We start from the raw sequence: 19,748 nt of genomic DNA on the forward strand, positions 1-19,748 counted from the left end.
TAAGAGTGCTGGGAATTGTAGCTCTGTGAGAGGTCCCCCAGCAACTCTCGGCACTCTTAATGAACGACACTTCCCCAAATCTTTTGGGAAAGCCATCGCTGTCAAGTTGGTATTTGGTATTTATAACATTTTAACTTTTAAACAGGACCTTTGTTTGTATTTTAATGTGGTTTTTATTCAGGCCGCTTTGGTCCGAAGAAAGAAATCTTAGCCTGAGTTTGAATTGAATAATATTAAACTCTGCGTATGTTCCGGTGAAAGAGCAGAATTGTTATTACTATTATTACTAATGATTGAGGATTATCTATAACTTGGCTTTTCTCCAAGGAGCTCAGGACAGCATACATGGCTCCCCTCTGCTCCTTTTCACGACTACCCTACGAGGTAGACCAGGCTGAGAGATGGAGTGACTGGCGACTCTCAGCAGGCACCATTTTAGAAGAAGGCATAGTGTTCATTAGAACTTGTATTAAAAACAGATCTTTTTTTAAAAAAAAAAATTGACTACAAGTTGCAGGACTAAGAATATTGTTTTATGTCCTACTATTACTCCAAGGAGCTGGAATTGATTATTCTCACACCCTGCCCCATTTTATCCTCTTGCACAACAACACTATGACATAGCTCAGGCTGAAAGAGTGACTGGCATTAAATTAGGGGTGCCATACATCCAGAATTTCCCAGACATTGCCGTGATTCACCCTTCAAAAACGACATCCGAGGGGAATTTTTGCAAAGAGCTTGAAATGTCAGGGTGGGGGGGAGCTCAACAACTTTGCCTAAAAAACAAAACAAACAAATAAACAAAAAACCACAACAACGTTTCAGTCCTGATTTTCACTTTTTGAAATATGGCAACCCTAATTAAATAAGGAAATTTGGTTGGGAGGAGGGAGATGTTCTTAAAAATAGGGAGTTTAATCTTTTCAACATCTACATGCAGCCGCTGGGAGAGATCATCAGGGGGTTTGGGCTGGGTGTTCATCAGTATGCAGATGACACCCAGCTCTACCTTTCTTTCAAATCAGAACCAGTGAAGGCGGTGACAGTCCTGTGTGAGTGTCTGGAGGCGGTTGGAGGATGGATGGCGGCAAACAGATTGAGATTGAATCCTGACAAGACAGAAGTACTGTTTCTGGGGGACAGGAGGCGGGCAGGTGTGGAGGATTCCCTGGTCCTGAATGGGGTAACCGTGCCCCTGAAGGACCAGGTGCGCAGCCTGGGAGTCATTTTGGACTCACAGCTGTCCATGGAGGCACAGGTCAAATCTGTATCCAGGGCAGCTGTGTACCAGCTCCATCTGGTACGTAGGCTGAGACCCTATCTCCCGCTTGGACTACTGCAATGTGCTCTACGTGGGGCTACCTTTGAAGGTGACCCGGAAACTACAACTAATCCAGAATGCAGCAGCCAGACTGGTGACTGGGAACGGCCGCCAAGACCATATAACACCGGTCTTGAAAGACCTACATTGGCTCCCAGTACGTTTCCGAGCACAATTCAAAGTGTTGGTGCTGACCTTTAAAGCCCTAAACGGCCTCGGTCCAGTATACCTGAAGGAGCGTCTCCACCTCCATCGTTCTACCCGGACACTGAGGTCCAGCACCGAGGGCCTTCTGGCGGTTCCCTCACTGCGAGAAGCCAAGTTACAGGGAACCAGGCAGAGGGCCTTCTCGGTAGTGGCGCCCTCCCTGTGGAACGCCCTCCCACCAGATGTCAAAGAGAACAACAACTACCAGACTTTTAGAAGACATCTGAAGGCAGCCCTGTTTAGGGAAGCTTTTAATGTTTGATGTATCATAGTATTTTAATATTCTTTTGGAAGCCGCCCAGAATGGCTGGGGAAACCCAGCCAGATGGGCAGGGTATAAATAATAAATTATTAATATTATTATTATTCCCATCTGAAAAGGACCAGAGGCATTCATATCTCACAGCAGAGGTGAAATTTAGAGGGGACCAGGGCAGGACTAGCCTGCTTATTTTTATTTTGGAGTCTCAATATTAAACCTGTGGGGGGGGGGCTATACTGGCATGATAACTTAGATAGGTAGGTTTTGGAACCGATAATGACCTTTTCCCTAGCTAAAAATGAAAAAGAGGGGTAGTAATGTGCCTTTTTCGAATCCCCGCGATGGGGTGAGTTCCCGTTGCTCAGTCCCTGCTCCTGCCAACCTAGCAGTTCGAAAGCACGTCAAAGTGCAAGTAGATAAACAGGTACCGCTCCGGCGGGAAGGTAAACGGCGTTTCCATGTGCTGCTCTGGTTCGCCAGAAGCGGCTTAGTCATGCTGGCCACATGACTCGGAAGCTGTACGCCGGCTCCCTTGGCCAATAAAGCGAGATGAGCGCCGCAACCCCAGAGTCGGTCACGACTGGACCTAATGGACAGGGGTCCCTTTACCTTTAATGTTCCTTTTGTTGCTATATGACAAGAATATGTTGTCCTCCAACTCTCTTATTTAAATTTGTATTGGTATGTATTTCTTAACACAGTACATATAGATAAGCATGTTTCTTAAGAATGTAGACATACAGATTTATGGATACGTCAATATTTATAATACAATGGAACACAATGATAAGATCTGATCGCCACCCTTTTATCTTTTATTTCTTGTGTCATAAAATGTGTGTTTGCACACACACACGTGTGCGCACTTTTAATTACTTTTTCTTTAATAAAAATGAAGGGGGGAAATACTGGGTCCTACCCACTCATCCCACTGGGTGTCTTTGGTCAAGCCAGCGTGTCTCCGCCTAACCTACCTCACAGGGTTGTTGTGTATGCCCACGTGAGCTCTTTGGAGAAAAGGTGGGAGATAAATGCAGCAAGAAAACGAAAATAAGTTTTTGAAGGCCGTATTGGCTGCCATCTTGGTCTCACGGGAGCCAACCAGTCGGCTCTGAGATACCCACAAGCAGCGCCTGAGTCCAACAGGGTTCCCCCACCCACTTGCAGTTCCCAGCAGCCAATCTCTGCCTCTCAGCCTAACCAACCTTACAATCATAGAACTGGTAGAGTTGGAAGGGACCACGAGGGTCATCTAGTCCAACCCTCTGCAACACAGGAACCTTTTTGCCCAACGTGGAACTCAAACCCACAACCCTGAAATTAAGAGTCTCATGCTCTATGGGATATAAACCACACAATTATACAAGAGCCCAGCAAACATTATAATGCTTCTGGTTTGGTTTTGTCTAGCTTGCCTCACGGCCTTGGCACTTAACGGGCCCAGGAGGATCCACAATTTGACGCACGATGTGTCAGTTGCCTCATAACATCTGTTCATGGGCTCCTTTCTTCTTGTTTGCCAACCGTGTCTCACAGATGCCCCTGGCCCTGTTTTATAACCCAGGGATCCCCTTATCAGCTCCTTGACTTACCCTCTCCGGTAACACATCTGACCCACATCTTTGACCCCTGGCCATCATCTACTCTGATCCCCTTCCTCCTCCTCCCGCCTCAGACACTCTCCTGTAGCCCAAATCCACCTTCTATTCTCCATCTCTACCCTCCCCATCCCACAGCTGGACTGCCCCACCCTCCAATTTTCTTCCGAAGTCCACCCAGCCAGATTACGAAATACAAATCCCCCTGCCTTCCCGCCCGGCTTTTGCAGGAGGGGAAAATCCTTTTTCTTCTCCACAAGGCACTCGAGAACTTTAGCAGTACTACTGACAGCTGTTCCTGGAAATTCTCCGGGTTTGTCCCCACCCTCCGTGCAAAATGTGAAGAGGCTTGCATCGTGGCAGCCGCCTTGTGCGCTCTTTCTCGGGAGTAAACCCATCAAGGGAGGCTTACTTCCGAGTAAACGCACGCAGGAGGATCATTCTCCAGACGGAAAAAAAAGTGCTCACACACCATATCTTTCAAAAAATAAAATAACCACAGTCAAAGCGCACCCACCCACGTGCCAGGAAATCCGTCTGTTCAGAGGGCTGGGAACGGTAGCTTTGTCGAAACTACAGTTCCCAGAAGGGGGCTTTAAATGTTTGCTGTGTGCGGGGTTCAAGGCTTCTCCCCTGACTGCTAGCCTCGATCCCGCCCCTTCTAATGCTGGATGCCTAGTGCGTCGGCCAGCTGCGCTTTTACGCAGCTCGAGGGGCAGTGCACTCGGCACGTTCTCAGGAGCACTCTTTTCCAGCACTGGAAATCCGGTTCCAGTTAAGTCCCAGCTTGAGAGTTGATAAAGTAGCCGGAGACTCCTTGGAGGCTGCAAAGCAACGTGTGCGAATGGATGGGCGTGTTCCACCACGGGATGGGGCTCAGACCCTAAAACGGCATTACTGGGGCGTGAGTGATCCCAATGACATCAGATGGGCCCCAGCCCAGCCTTGACGCACGTCAGGGGCCGCCTCCCCTCCAACCCGCCCTCCTCCTCTCCCCCCCACCTCGCGAGATTCAAAAGCTTCCCCGCCAGACATCAAACAAACCAGACTTCCCCGCAACCAAACCCGGATCGCACACGGGCTCCGGCCGCCCCAGCGCCGCAGGTGAGAGACGGGACAGCGAGCCTGCTGCTGGAGGGTGGCTGGGTGGGGGGGCAAGGTCTCGTGGGACAGGGAGCCTGGGCGTCTTTTGCTTGGAGAGAGAGGGGGGAGTGTGAGCTAGTGGTTTAAACTGATGCTGAATTGGTGCCAGGGCTTGACCCTGGATGGCCGCTCAAAAGAGAGAAAGCCACCGCGCCCTTGAGCACATGCAGAGTGCAATTCACTCAGCCCTGAGTAGCAACAAAGAAGCCCCTCTGTATGGGACAATTAGGACTTCAGTTGGGTTAGTATTATATTTCAAGGGCTTTCAGTTGCAGTGGTATTTCCAGAGGCGTTGAAACTCTGCATCCCTCCTTCCCCCACTCCCCAACCTAGAAAAATAAGCTCTAATGTTGCTGAAGGGATGGAGTGACTGGATCTTAAAGCCCCAACACCAGGGTGGGGGCTGGTGTCCTGTGTATATATGAATACTTCAGATTACTTGATAGAGACTAGTTGGAAAGCTTTTTAAAAAATGTATTTCTGCCCCTCCTCGCCGTTTGAGTTGGTAACTGAGTGCTTAGAAGTTCCCTGAGTTCCCTTCTCCTGTGTTTTGCTTTAATGCACTTTGAGGTGCCAATTATAAGTTCCTGGTCCAAATGAGCAATTGCAATACGTAGGCTGGGTTGATTTAACAGGAGTAAAATAAGGTGCGTGTTCACCTCCCCACTTGCTGCCAAAACTCCACTCCTTGTTGCAACAGAGCTGGAAGTAGCGGTTAGTGGTTGCAACCAGGAATGTGACTTGAAAAGCCGTGATTGAGCTGCTCTCAGGGGGCAGCAGGAGAGCCTAGTGGTCAGTGCAAAGGTGGGAGCATGCAGGTCTAGGGCAGCTTGGGGGGTGCGTGTGGAGGCTTGCTGTGTACACTTCAAGGAAAAGACTTCAGCTGCAAGACACGTACATGTCTTGATTTGCATAAAAAGGTCCCCAGTTTATCTCGGTAGCATCATCCAAGGATCATAATGTTGGTTGTGAATGAGCTGGCACAAAGGACTGGCAACAACACTGATAGTGAGGTTGCCGAGTTCTGAGCCTGCTGCCACATTGATTGATATAGGTTGGCATAAATGCTGATGGGATGCCAACATTTTAATCAGCCTGCAGAACCTATCTCAGTCTGGTTGGTACTTTGATCTGTCACATATACCTGAAAAGCTGGGCTGGGAGATTTGTACTCCAGAACACTGATTCTTGGAAGTCTGATCATGCCAAGCAATCCTCCAGGGGTGGCACTTTGCAGTTTTCAAGGTACCTTTTAAGAAGTGGTGGAAAGGAGGGTTTTCTTTTCATTGTGGTATAATAATAGTAATAATTAATAATAATTTTTTATTTATACCCCGTCCATCTGGCTGGGTTTCCAACCACTCTTGGCGGCTTACAACAGAATATTAAAATACAATAACCTATTAAACATTAAAAGCTTCCCTAAACAGGGCTGCCTTCAGATATCTTCTAAAAGTCTGGTAGTTGTTTTTCTCTTTGACATCTGGTGGGAGGGCGTTCCACAGGGCGGGCGCCACTACCGATAAGGCCCTCTGCCTGGTTCCCTGGAACTTGGCTTCTCGCAGTGAGGGAACTGCCAGAAGGCTCTCAGCGCTGGACCTCAGTGTCTGGGCAGAATGATGGAGGTGGAGACGCTCCTTCAGGTATACATACATGTGCCACTGCCTGTGGTCAAACGGTTTGGGGAATGTTTTTGGGAAGGGATTTTATTGGAGGCAAAAGTGGTGCCATCACAAGGGGGTTGGACTAGATGACTCTTGGGTGCCTTCCGCCTCTAAGATTCTATGAGTTGTGACCCTTCATTTGAAATGCCTTCAGCTTCCTGGTTAGTTGCATCGGCAGTGAACCTTACAAAAAACCCAGGAAAAGGTAGACCAGCAGTATTGACCTCAGGTTGCTGATGGAAGGTTGCTAATGGAATTTGTGGCTGAGTCGGGATTTGAACAATGGACCTCCTCCTACCCAATGTGGGTATAGCAGCCATTCCACCCTAAAATGGTTGTGGTGGAATTCTAACCAGGGCCGGCCTGCCCATGAGGCAAGGTGAGGCATCTACCTCGGGCGGCAGGCTCTGGGGAGTTGGGAGGGGCATGCTCTGCCACTGCCCCCGCGGTGCCCCACTGCTGCCTGCTCCCCTCTGGCACAGCAGCAAGAGAGGAGGCCGATGGAAAAGAAGCGCAAACCCGTCAGCCGCCTCTTTCATCACTAGGTCTCCAATGCAGCAATCCGAAAAGGGTGAAGACTGCCTCTCCCCATATAAACCGTCCCGGACTCTGTGTTCATCATCTGAGGCCCTTCTTTGTATGCCTCCTCCACATGAGGTTCAGAGGGTGGCAAACACGAGAACGGGGCCTTTTCTGTAGTGGCTCCCCATTTGTTGAATGCTCTCCCCAGGGAGGTTCGCCTGGCACCTTCATTGTATATTTTTTAAGGCTCCAGGCGAAACGGTTCCTGTTCAACTAGCTGAGCAATATTCTACAGCCTTTAAAATGTGTCTGTGGGAAGGGGGAAAGGTATTGTTTTGCTGGTTTGGTTTAATTCTCTTGTATTTTATTCTGGGAACCACCCCAAGATCTTTTGGTGAAGGGCGGTAAATTAATTTAATAAATAAAATAAAAATAAATAAGATCTGTGTCGGAAGTTAGGGGACAGTGAGGATCAGCATTGAAAAGAAAGGGGGATTGAAAATAGGCATGGGGGAGAGATTTCCAATATTTCCCAAGTGAAGATCAGCATCGAGAAGAAGGGGGCAGCAAGGATCCGGGGTGTGAGGAGCCTCGGCTGCATATAAAAAAAGCACCCCTCTCAAACTGCAACGGGGAAAGGCATCAATTTCTGATTCGCCTCCGACGCCCAAATGTCTGGGGCCAACCCTGGTTCTATCAAGCCACAGGGGCAACTCTTTATTCAGCTTCCTGGTATGTCTGTACGCTTATGATCATCTGGGCTCACGTAAGCTGCGTGTTTGGGGTCGCTGATGGTTGTGTGTGTTCACCACCGAGGGAGTGCAGGACCAGGCTTTTTGGAAGGCCAGTTCCAAATGTTGCTTCGGGTTGCTCTAGCAGCAGAAGAGATTGGAGTAGTGGTGCATAGTGGTTAGAGTGTGGGGTTTGCTGTTCAATGGTTTGCAGAGAAATGCATAAGCTAGAGCAGGGGTCAGCAAACTTTATCAGCAGGGAGCCGGTCCACTGTCCCTCCTTGTGGGGGGCCAGACTATATTTGGGGGGGGGATGAACGAATTCCTATTCCCCAAAAATAACCCAGAGATGCATTTTAAATCAAAGCACACATTCTACTCCTGTAAAAACACCAGGCAGGCCCCACAAATAACCCAGAGATGCATTTTAAATCAAAGCACACATTCTACTCCTGTAAAAACACCAGGCAGGCCCCACAAATAACCCAGAGATGCATTTTAAATAAAAGGATGCATTCTATTCATGTAAAAACACGCTGATTCCAGGACCATCCACGGGCCGGATTTAGAAGGCAATTGGGCCGGATCTAGCCCTGGGCCTTAGTTTGCCTACCCATGAGCTAGAGGGCTCCCTAAAGGCTTGTGGAGCAAAATGGGGGTTTTCTTCACTGATGTGGGGGTGTCCGCAGGCTGTCATCCCAGTGCTGTCCTGGACTTTTCTCCCTTTAAGTGTGTGTGTGTGTGTGTGTGTGTGTTTGTCATGGGAAAGTCCAAAATGGCAAGGACCAAAAACTCCTCATTTAAAGGGGGAAAGTTTCTGGGACAAAACTGGGATGGGGTCCACATTTTGGTCTGGTGTGGATAAGCCCTAGATTTTACCAGCGGCTCTGAGAGGCCAGGACTTTTCGGTTTGGCAGTGCAATCTTATTCATGTCTACACACTTGAGTTCCGTGAGACTTATCCCTAGGTAGGTATGTGCAGGATTTCACTTGATATTTGCGGTTAAAATAGGAGGAAGGAGATTTTCATGTGCTGTCGCAGGAAGGGGCGAGCAAGGGGAAAAACAACAACACGGGATTTCTGTTCCATTTGCTAAGTGGGGTGTGCAAATGGTATGCACTGTGTCAAGCACTTTGTCATTTATTTATTCAATGACCCGTTGGTGTCATTTGCTGTAGTCTTTTTGAAAACGCCTCTTCCTTGGCTCTATTAATTATTTTTTATAGAGTTACCCTGAGCCCCTGCCAGGAGGTTAGTTTGGAGTGGAGGAACCTGGAGAGAAACTTGTGTAAACATTTAATAGTAGAACCAGCAATCTCCAAACAGAGATTGGCTATTGCCCTCTTCTTGGGGGGTGGGGGGTTGTTGCAGGCTAGCCAGGAGCCCTGTTCCATTGTTGGCTTTAATGCAAATCATGGCTCAGCCTCTGGTTGGGTCCATATAAAGGTAAAGGTACCCCTGCCTGTACGGGCCAGTCTTGACAGACTCTAGGGTTGTGCGCTCATCTCACTCTAGAGGCCGGGAGCCGGCGCCGTCCGCATATACGCCCACCCATATGTTAAAGATGGGATAACTTGGCAGATATATTCACTCTGGGTCTCTGGTGCAGTACATCATTCTTGCCTGTAGGTGGTGTACACCCCTCAAAGGTTCAAGATGACAGATTTTGGGTAGGGAGAAAGAGACAGCATCTTCTATGGTAGTACAGTGGTACCTCGGGTTAAGCACTTCATTCGTTCCGGAGGTCTGTTCTTAACCTGAAACTGTTCTTAACCTGAAGCACCACTTTAGCTAATGGGGCCTCCTGCTGCTGCCGCGCAGCCGGAACACGATTTCTGTTCTTATCCTGAAGCACTATTTCTGGGTTAGCAGAGTCTGTAACCCAAAGCGTATGTAACCTGAAGCGTCTGTAACCCGAAGTACCACTGTAGTCTGTGCCTAGACTTGCAAGAAGCCACAGCCTTTGAAATCTAAACACCAGGGCTTTTTTTTCCGGGGGAACTCATAGGAACTCAGTCCCGGCCCCTCTCAGGTGGGCGCCATTGCCATTCTAAGAGATTTTATGCCCCTTCTTGTGCTTCTGCAATGGTTACTAGTGAGCATCTCAGAATGATCCTTGGAGCTGGCATTCCTCTTTAAATCGAACACTGCTCTGAGCCCATAGAGAGGTTGTTCCTTTGCCCATAAATCTTTCGCCCTTTGAGATACGCAGGTGAGGCCATTTTCTATATCTCTTAGGGACCAACAGTAAACACCAGGGCTGTGTGGATTGAAAGCTGAAATTTATTTATTTTTAATGCACCCAGGAAATCCAGATTCTGCAGCTAAGAACCTGAACAATGTGACTTTTGTAAGCTGTGCAAACTGGGGGGAATCCTAAGTTTTGCACATAATTTATTCCGGCTTTGTTAATCATGGGCAACAACAAGGGACTAAAGCCCCTCGACCATTTCACCTCTCGCTCTAGAACCGGCCCCACAGCAGTCTTTATTAAATTTGTCCAGAGCTGGGTGTTCCCATTCCTCAGGGTGTAAACCCAAAAGGGGAGACTGTATTTATTTTTATTTTTTTGCCCCTTTGAGATCACTGTACCTGGGTGGTGCACTTAGCAGCCTTCTGCCATCTGCAGTGGGTCCCAGCTTTATACTTTCTGCCCAGATGCCGGCGGGTACAATCCCCATGCTACAAGTTGTTGATGTGGGGAAGAAAAGTCCAGTGAGTCGCAACTTGCCATAGTACTCGCCTCCTGTTCTCCTGCCCAGAACATTTCTGCACTCTTGTCTGTCGGCATGAAGCCGCTGTGGCCTTTTGGGAGCAGGGGTCCAGGTGGTACAAATCTGCCCTCCTTGATCCCAGAGTCTTTCAGCCATCTTGTTTCCCCACTGCCTCTGAATAGTGCCGTGTGTATTCTTGACCTGTGGATAAATGTTAAATACCGTATTTTTTGCTCTATAAGATGCACCAGATCACAAGACGCACCTAGTTTTTGGAGGAGGAAAACAAGAAAAAAAATATTCTGAATCTCAAAAGCCAGAACAGCAAGAGGGATCGCTGCGCAGTGAAAGCAGCAATCCCTCTTGCTGTTCTGGCTTTTGTGATAGCTGCACAGCCTGCATTCGCTCCATAAGACGCACACACATTTCCCCTTACTTTTTAGGAGGGAAAAAGTGAGTCTTATAGAGCAAAAAATACAGTAAATACCATCTGCATGCTTAATGGGTTTTTAATAGTTTGTTTTGCATTGTAATTGTTGTGTTTGTTTTGTGTGCTGCCCAGAGAGCACTTACGCTGTGGGGTGGCCCCATTCCATCGACAATAAATTCTCCTGAGAACAATTCAGCTCACTCACTACCTTGACTATTCCTTCCAGGGATGGATGTCACCATACTGCCAAAGGGCGTTGTCTCTATCGGACGTCGGATCGTCACCATCGGCTTTGCGCTGCTCATACTGTCCATATTGGCATGGGCCTACATTTCAGGGAACCAGCTGGCTTCCGACCAGTACCACATTATGGCTTTTGGCCTCTACGGGGCCTTCCTCACGGCCCACCTCATCATCCAGAGCTTCTTTGCCTTCCTGGAGCACAAGAGGATGAAGAGGGACTCTCTGACTTGCAGCTACACCAAGACGGTGGCTCTCACCATCTCCGCTTACCAGGAGGACCCGGCTTACCTCCGCGAGTGCCTCGAGTCCGTCAAGGCAACCTTGTACCCTCCGGAGAAGCTCCGGGTCATCATGGTGATCGATGGCAACAGCCCTGACGACCGGTACATGATGGACATGTTCCAAGAGGTCTTTGCGGGGGAAGACGTGGGGACGTTTGTCTGGGAGAACAACTACCACCAGCAGCCTCTGTTGGATGTAGACGAAGGGGACAGCGGCTACCAAGCCGGAGATGAGCCGCCTGTCTACAGTGAAATAGATATGGACGACCTCGGGCAGCTGGCCGTAGAAGAGCTGATCCGGACCAAGAGATGTGTCTGCATCATGCAGAAATGGGGAGGGAAGAGGGAAGTCATGTACACAGCTTTCAAGGCCCTGGGCAACTCGGTGGACTACGTCCAGGTAAATGGCTCCTATCCGGTTGTCTCGCTTCCTCGTTTGTTTTATCCCATCCCGCAATGTCCTTCAGGCTGAGAGATAGGGACTGGGCCAACATTTCTCGCAGCAGAGAAAGGCTGTTGAACTTCAAGGGGGAATTAAAGCAGAAAGCAGGGAGGAGATGTGGGAAAGGCAGAGATCCTTGCCACACAGGTAAGGTGCTAGCAGCAGAAGTGGCAGGGCAAATGGCCCTAAGGGGGAAAGGGAAGGGGTGCTTGAGTTTGCCAGTCTCCCGTGCCTGCTGCCTGAAATGGTTGTCTCATTCCACCTCTTGAACAGCCCTGCCCTGTATGCTAGCCATGTGTCGTGCCTCGCTGCATGCAGTGAGAATGCACAGCGTTTGCTTTTGAGCAGAGGTTGGACGGTCAGGGTTGCTTTAGCTGAGAATCCTGGGGTTGGACTAGATGACCCCTGGGGTCCCTTCCAGCTCTGCAATTCAACGATATGCTCTCCATTCTTCTCTGGCTGCACATTGGAAGATCAGTAATTATGGGCAAATGCGTCTTCCGTTGCTAACCTCATTAAGGTGCTCCTGGTCAGCTTACAAGGAAGCTTGTGGTTCCTCAGTATAGACCTTGACACCCGCTGAAGTGTATACTTAAGTGCATTCTGTGATTTCTGCAGAAGCTCAGAAAAATACCAAAATATGGCATTGGTTGCAGGGTTCAGCATTCTGAGACAGGGATGGGATGAGGCAAGGCGAGGCACCGAAGCCTTGTGTTTCCTGACCCACACAAATCCCACTGAGTCGCCTTCTTCTCCAGTTATTGACTTATGCCATAAGAGCTACGAACTTGGTTTATTTAAAAACAAATGCTCAGTTGCTAGCCAGACCCTTGTGGCTTGTTAAGATTGACCTTTTAAAAGTGTGCGAGTCAGTGCCTGAAGAGAGCGTGCTTCTGCGAGTCAAAGGGAGCGGCCCCTAACACTTTACTATGGGAAGCAGAATCGATTGTGCAAAATACAGAAAAATCTGGAAATTTGCTTAATTTCCACAGTCCAGCTTATCTGGGTACAGAATTTATTTTTCTTGGTTTTGCCTAGTCATGCTACCTATGAACTACCGTATTTTTTGCCCTATAGGACGCACCGGCCCATAGGACGCACCTAGTTTTTTGGGGGGGAAATAAAGTAAAAAAAAAAATTATTCTCCCCCCCCCCCAGGCATGGGGCTGGGGCAGGGGAAGCCCAAGCTTCCCCCGACCACAGCCCCCAGAACAGGCAGCTCTCCGCAAGCCGTGGAAGCCCAGCGCCGGGCTCCCACGGCTTGCGGAGAGCTGCACGAAGCCTGGAAAGCAAGAGGGGTTGGTGCGCATTGACCCCTCTCGCTCTCCAGGCTTCAGCGAAAGCCTGCATTCACCCCATAGGATGCACACACATTTCCCCTTCATTTTTGGAGGGGGGAAAGTGCGTCCTATAGGGCGAAAAATACGGTATCTCCTCTCCTGCTACCTCTGGGCTTTAATATCTAATTTGACCCCTTCAAGCTTATTCTGAAGGGCGACACGCTGCCCTAAATTCTGGAGGCATCCCTGGTCACCAACTAATTTTGCTGGAGTGCCAGACTGACAAAGCAGAAGAGGAGCAGCAAGCCAAAGTCTCTGTCTCTGCCCCACCTTTGTTTCCAAAATTGCCTCCTGCCAAATCCCACCAAATCCAGATGTTGCTCTTTGCCTCACAGGCTGGCAAGGAGTGGACCAGATGGCACCTGTCTGCAGGGTAGATTTGTCCTGGGGTTTCTAGTTGCTGACCTTTCATGTATATACTCTGGGGGTGGGGGCGGGAGAGATCGAAACCTTGTCCCAAGAAAACCCCAATTCTTCACCAAGGGGGAGGGGGAAGCTTCTGCAATCTGCATGAATCTGTTTATCTAATTTTGTTTACGCATCGCTTCTTCTTTAGCATCTCAGAGCAAGTACACGATACCAAAATAATGTAAAAATGCAGTTAAAACAATTGCATATATAGAAATGATTTCAACTCCAATACAGATGCCAAGAGGGATAGAGAGATTGCCGCTTAGAAGTATTGTCGAAAGAGGAAAATGTTCAACATGATAATTATCCTTATTAAGCCTTATTAAACATGTAGCTCATTGCATACTTTGCAAAACCTAAGCTGCTTCCCTGGGTTGTGATGAGGAGCAAAGCTCGTTAAGATGGTGAAGTTTTGCCCTTTGACCTCTACCCATCATGCCCTACTCTCAAGGTCCCACCTGTATCTCCTTCAGTTTCTTACCTGGCTAACCATATAACCCAAATTTCTGTCTCTTTTTCAGTGTAACAGATTATTGCATCCATATAATTAACTGTGCTTTACAAATTAGTTTTCATAAGGTTCCCCTCCACTCCTTGCTTCCCAACCACCTTCAACCAAACTATTGATCCGCTTAATGTTCTGCAATATGAGCAATTCATTCTCCCTCATTTGTACATCACTCATTAGCCAAAGAAGTGTCATTTCTAACTCTGGGGGTGTGCAAAATGCTTTATAACCTTTCTCCTGTTCTTATCCTTGCATTAATTGTGCCCGTTTTACAGACAAGGCAAGCAAAAGACTGATTTGCCTCAAGCCAGTCAATTAATCACATAAACCGAGACAGCGTCTGAGATGGGCTGTCCCCTGCACACACTCTGTGCTCTCCCCCATTGCATCACACTTGTCACAGACACGAATGTTGCTTTTTGGGGAAGCTTTCCATACATTCTCTGGTTTTGCCACAGACCCTGGGCTGCTTCACACATGCATGTGCGTTACTTAATTATTGTGCACTTAGCAGTTGCACACTGGAAAGGATTGTGGCATTGACCAAGCTATGAAAGTGTCAAAGCTGGGGCATTTCACCGCAAGCTTAGTCATCGCTCGGTGTCACAATTCTCCAGTGACGACTGTGCAGATGTGTGAATCAGCCTTTGAAAGTGAGAGTGCTCTGGCTAACTTTCCCCGTGTTCTGTAAATCGAGCTTCTGGCAACTCAGATCTCTCTGGCAAATTCCAGGGGTGTCCCTTCTCAATCTCTATCTCTTGGCCTCTCCCAGGTTTGCGATTCGGACACCAAGCTGGCCCCAGATGCAACCCTGGAACTGGTGAAGGTGCTGGAGTCAAACGAACGCTACGGGGCTGTCGGTGGGGATGTGCGGATCCTCAACCTCTCCGACTCCTATATCAGCTTCATGAGCAGCTTGCGGTACTGGATGGCCTTCAACATCGAGCGCGCCTGCCAGTCTTACTTTGACTGTGTTTCTTGTATCAGTGGCCCCCTGGGTAAGGCTTCCCCTGTGCGTTGGTTCCGCCTCCTTATTTTCAACAGGAAGCAGTTTATTCGTTTGATCAGAAAGCTGGTTATGTTTTACCATCCCGTTGTATACAGTGGTACCTCTGGTTGCGAACGGGATCCGTTCCAGAGCCCCGTTCACAACCTGAGCAGAACGCAACGCACATCTGCGCACGCACGGGTCGCGATTCGCCACTTCTGCACATGCACGCGACGTCATTTTGAGCATCTGCGCATGCGCGAGTGGTGAAACTCGGAAGTAACCCTTTCCGATACTTCCGGGTCACCGCAGAATGCAGCCTGAAAAGATTTAACCTGAAGCGTCTTTAACCCAAGGTATGACTGTATTTGTATCAGGGATGCGGGCGGCACCGTGGTCTAAACCACTGAGCCTCTTGTGCTTGCTGATTGGAAGGTCAGCGGTTTGAATCCATGCAACAGGGTGAGCTCCCGTTGCTCTGTCCCGACTCCTGCCAACCTTGCAGTATGAACGCATACCAGTGCAAGTAGATAAATAGGTACCACTGTGGCTGGAAGTTAAATGGTGTTTCCGTGCACTCTGGCACTCAACAAGGATTGCCATTGTGCCACAATGTCATGCTGGCCACATGACCCGGAAAAGCTGTCTGTGGACAAACACCGGCTCCCTCGGCATGAAAGCAAAGATGAGTGCCGCACCTCATAGTCAAATTTAACTGGACTTAACCGTCCAGGGGTCCTTTTTACCTTACGTTTGTTTCTCACCTGTTTTGTCCCCCCCCCCCATAGGCCTGTATCGGAATGACCTCCTGCAGCAGTTTCTAGAGTCCTGGTACAATCAGAAGTTCCTGGGTACCCACTGCACCTTTGGAGATGACCGGCACCTCACCAACCGGATGCTGAGCATCGGCTATGCCACCAAGTAAGAACATGTGGAGACTTGGGTTTTCTGGAGCAGGGGTGATGCAGAATGAAAAATGGCAAGGAGATGGGAGAGGTGCAAGGAGACAGCATCTTGTTGGGTAGCTCCAGCTGCCATCAGCCCCAAGGCAGCACAGCTGCTGGTCAAGGATGATGGGAGTTGTAGTCAGTGGTGTAGCGTGGGTTGCCAGTGCCCGGGGCTACAGAGAAGGGGGGAGGGACAGAAATGGACAGAGTAGGCATGCACAGTTGCAGAGTTAAGAAAAATAGAGTCATTCTGTTGTCTGGAGAGGTCACTTCCTGGTTCACATGGAGAAGCCGTTTTCAACAGAGCCCAGCGATAGAACCGGGCATTGAAATTTTGCGACCCTAACCATTTTGCACTTGGGGCAACTGGCCCTGTGCCCCCTGTGCTATGCCACTGGTTGTAGCTCAGTGACATCTGGAGGGCTGCAGGTTCCCCATTCCTGTTCCAGACGAAATTGAATGAAGACCATATTATATTCTTAACTTCTCCTCCTTTCTCCTCCATGTACCAGGTACACTGCCCGCTCCCGCTGCTACTCGGAGACGCCGTCCGTGTTCCTGAGATGGCTGGCGCAGCAGACTCGCTGGACCAAGTCCTACTTCCGCGAGTGGCTCTACAACGCCCTCTGGTGGCACCGCCACCACCTGTGGATGACCTACGAGTCGGTGGTGGCCGGGATCTTCCCCTTCTTCGTCACGGCCACCGTCCTGCGGCTCTTCTACGGGGGGAACTTGTGGGACATCCTGTGGGTGCTGCTCTGCGTCCAACTGGTGGCTTGCGTGAAGGCCCTTTATGCCTGCTGGCTGAGGAAGAACTTCATCATGATCTTCATGTCTCTCTATGCCGTGCTCTACATGGGCGGCTTGCTGCCCGCCAAGTACTTCGCCATCATCACGATGAACAAGAGCAGCTGGGGCACCTCGGGCAGGAAGAAGATGGTGGGGAACTATATGCCTCTGCTGCCTGTCTCCATCTGGGGCCTGCTGCTCTTGGGAGGCCTGGTCTACACCATCTACCAGGAGGCCCTGGCTGACTGGACAACCGAGGCCAAGCAGACCGAGATCTGGTACCTGCTCATTGGCTCAGCCATCTATGTCGGCTACTGGACATTCATGATCATGCTTTATTGGCTGTGGGTGCGGAGATGCTGCCGGAAACGGGTGGATTTCTATAGTGTTCAGGTGTGAAGGGCCTGGGGGGGTTCTGAAACCTGACTGTAAGACAGAATCTCGGACCAGTAAGGACTTGGGTGCTCACCCAAGGTCTAGGAGTGAAGCGTTATCTCATAGGAGCCACTCCTGGCTAAGAAATGATGAGTTCAGTGTCCTGTGAGTTTCCACTCCATCATGTGGTCTGTCAGCAGAGTGGATGTACACACTCCTTGGGTTCTCTTCTAGGACTAGAAGCCCCGGAGTTGCCTGAATCTCAGGGAGGAGATCTTTTACCCAACAAGGCGTGAGGGTCTCCTAGCCTCCTCTTCTCTCCCTCTTTGGCTGCTAACGGTCTAGGTCCTGGGAGATGTTTCTGACCTCAGTTTATTTATATAGTGTTCGAGGTTTTTTTCCACGTTCCAAAAAAAGCCAAATGTCTGCCTTTCCCTCCTTCTTGAAATGCAGCCATCTCTGGGGTGGGTCAGCTGGGTGATGCGAAACCCCACAGGGACACCTGACGCACAGGAACCAATCTCATTGCACTGAAATGCCACTGCAGATCCAAGTCTTGAGTGCTGCAGCCACTGAGCAGAGAGACAAGGATGGAGGGATGTTGGCCAATGGTTGCTGTTCAGTTGACGCATGCAACAGGTTGGATCTGACTGGGAAAAGAAGGAGGTTCCTTTTGATGGAACTGGAGACCAGACCTTGACACACATGAATCCTGCATGACATAAAAGGATTCTCTTCTCTCTATTTTTCCTGCAAGAAAAAGAAATCCCTTAGTGCTATGTCTTATCTTGACTTGTGAACACTTGATGGTTACAGAAAAAACACAGTTTACAGTTATGGGACAGAAGCTGGAAACTTCTGTCTTGGTTTTCGCTTTGTTTGTTTTTGTTTCTTTCACCTGGAAAGGAAATTGGCATTGTGGCTGAGAGGGGAGGGTCAAAGTCGCCCTTAACCACCTCTCTGTTGTTGTTTTTTAAATTGTAATGTTGACCATTGGAGTTTTGGGAGCTCCTTTCTACAGGAAAATGAAGGAGTGTGATATTATTTATTTGCTGTATTTTAATAATAAGGGCTATTTAATGGTTGTTGATGTGTTTTTTTTTAAAAAAAGAAAGAAAATTGAATAACGAGGATTTTTAAAAACAGTTATTTTTTATAAATGGTATTAAAAAATAAAACATATTTTTTTTGGAAAACTTGTCCTTGGTGTGCTTGCGTTAATTTCACTTTTGTAGGGAAGGTAGAAACTTTGCTATCGAAGAAAAACAGTACTTAGCAGTTGCATAGCACTTTCAGAGGTTCAAAGCACTTAGCATGCAGTTGCTTTGTAATCTTTACAGCAGCAGTGAATAATCTGGGTTTTTTGTCTTGTTTTCTTATATTTTTTATTAATTTTTTGAAAAATATAAACATATTACAAACATCAGTTCAAAATCCAAATATCGAGATTGCTCTGAAACTCTTGACTTCCCCCCATCCCTTTCAAGGGTCCTAATGTTACTATTTACAACTGCATATCAATATTTATCCAAACTTTTATCCTTCTAAAATATCCATACTTCCCGTTACTTTACAAGTGTGGTTAAAATTCTGTTAATGTTTTAACCTGCTTGCAGTGGTCTCAAAGGTAAATTATAACCTTTCCCCAATCTTTTTCAAAGTTCTTGTCTTCTTGAAGAACCTGTTGACCTACAGATGTTGCTAGACTACAACTCCCATCATCCCTTGTTATGGGCCACGTTGGCTGAGGGTGATGGGAGCTGGAGTCCCAACATCACCCACCGGTTCCTTGTTTGTATTTTTATTGTAGATGAGTGGGGCTGGGTCTAAAGCCAAGAGAGGTGATCCTCCTTAAGACCACCTGGTGAATTTGTGGCAAATGGAAGGCTGAAAACAAAGACTTAATGATTTGTAGCTTGGCCACCTAGCCACAAACTCCTGCAGCTCAAAACTGAAATGAACAACAATAATTGTATTAATTTTATTTGCTAATTTGTTCAATAGCTCTAGTGCCTGATATGCATAAATACACCAATAACAAAAAGGTGATTGCTGCAAGGCTTCTTATTGTAGCCAAGTTGGGTGGGAACTTGCTTTGCACCCAGAAGCTCCCAGGTCCAATCTCCAGTTTAAAATATTAGGTAACAGTTGGTTGGAAAGGATTCATAGAATTGTAGAGATGGAAGGGATCGCCAAGGGTCATCTAGTCCAACCCCCTGCAATGCAGGAATCTCAGCTCATCCAACCTCTGCTTTAAAAACCTCCAAGGAAGGAGAGTTCACCACCTGAGAGCGTCTGTTCCTCTGTTGAACAGCTCTTACCAACATTGGTTCAGGTCCTAGCTTCTGGAGCTGGAGAAAACAAGCTTGCTCCATGTGGCATGTAACAGCCTTTGAGATATCTGAAGACGGCTGTCATATATCCTCTGTCTCCTCTTTTCCAAGCTAAACATACCAAACTCCCTCAACCATTTCTCATAAGGCTTGGTTTCCTGACCCTTGATCATCTTGCTTGCCCTCCTCTACACACATTCCACCTTGTCAACATCCTTCTTAAATTGTGTCACCCAGAATTGGATATAGTACCCCAGGTGTGGTCTGAACAAGGCAGAATAGAGTGGGACTATTACCCCCCTTGACTGGGACACTACACTTCTGCTGATGCAGCCTAGAAGAGCAATAGCTGCTGCAAAAACACTGACTCATGTTAAGCTTGTGGTCTACCAAGACTCCTAGACCCTTTTCACATGCACTGCTGGCAAATCAGATGTCCCCCATCTTATAGTTGTGCAGCTGGTTATTCCTGCCTAAGTTAAGAACCTTACATCT

General features: G+C 48.3%; 1 protein-coding gene across 1 annotated transcript; it reads left to right on the forward strand.

The window, feature by feature from the left end:
* Positions 1-3,764: 3,764 nt before the first annotated feature.
* HAS1 (hyaluronan synthase 1) lies at positions 3,765-18,118 on the forward strand. The gene is made up of 5 exons (XM_083515352.1): positions 3,765-4,495; positions 10,823-11,520; positions 14,594-14,819; positions 15,598-15,730; positions 16,269-18,118. The coding sequence occupies exons 1-5, from the start codon at positions 4,309-4,311 to the stop codon at positions 16,942-16,944; spliced, it is 1,920 nt and encodes a 639-aa protein (XP_083371478.1). The 5' UTR covers positions 3,765-4,308; the 3' UTR covers positions 16,945-18,118.
* Positions 18,119-19,748: the final 1,630 nt, after the last annotated feature.

This window comes from Podarcis liolepis, assembly GCF_965112155.1.
Source record: "Podarcis liolepis genome assembly, chromosome: 7".
Lineage (NCBI taxonomy): Eukaryota > Metazoa > Chordata > Lepidosauria > Squamata > Lacertidae > Podarcis > Podarcis liolepis.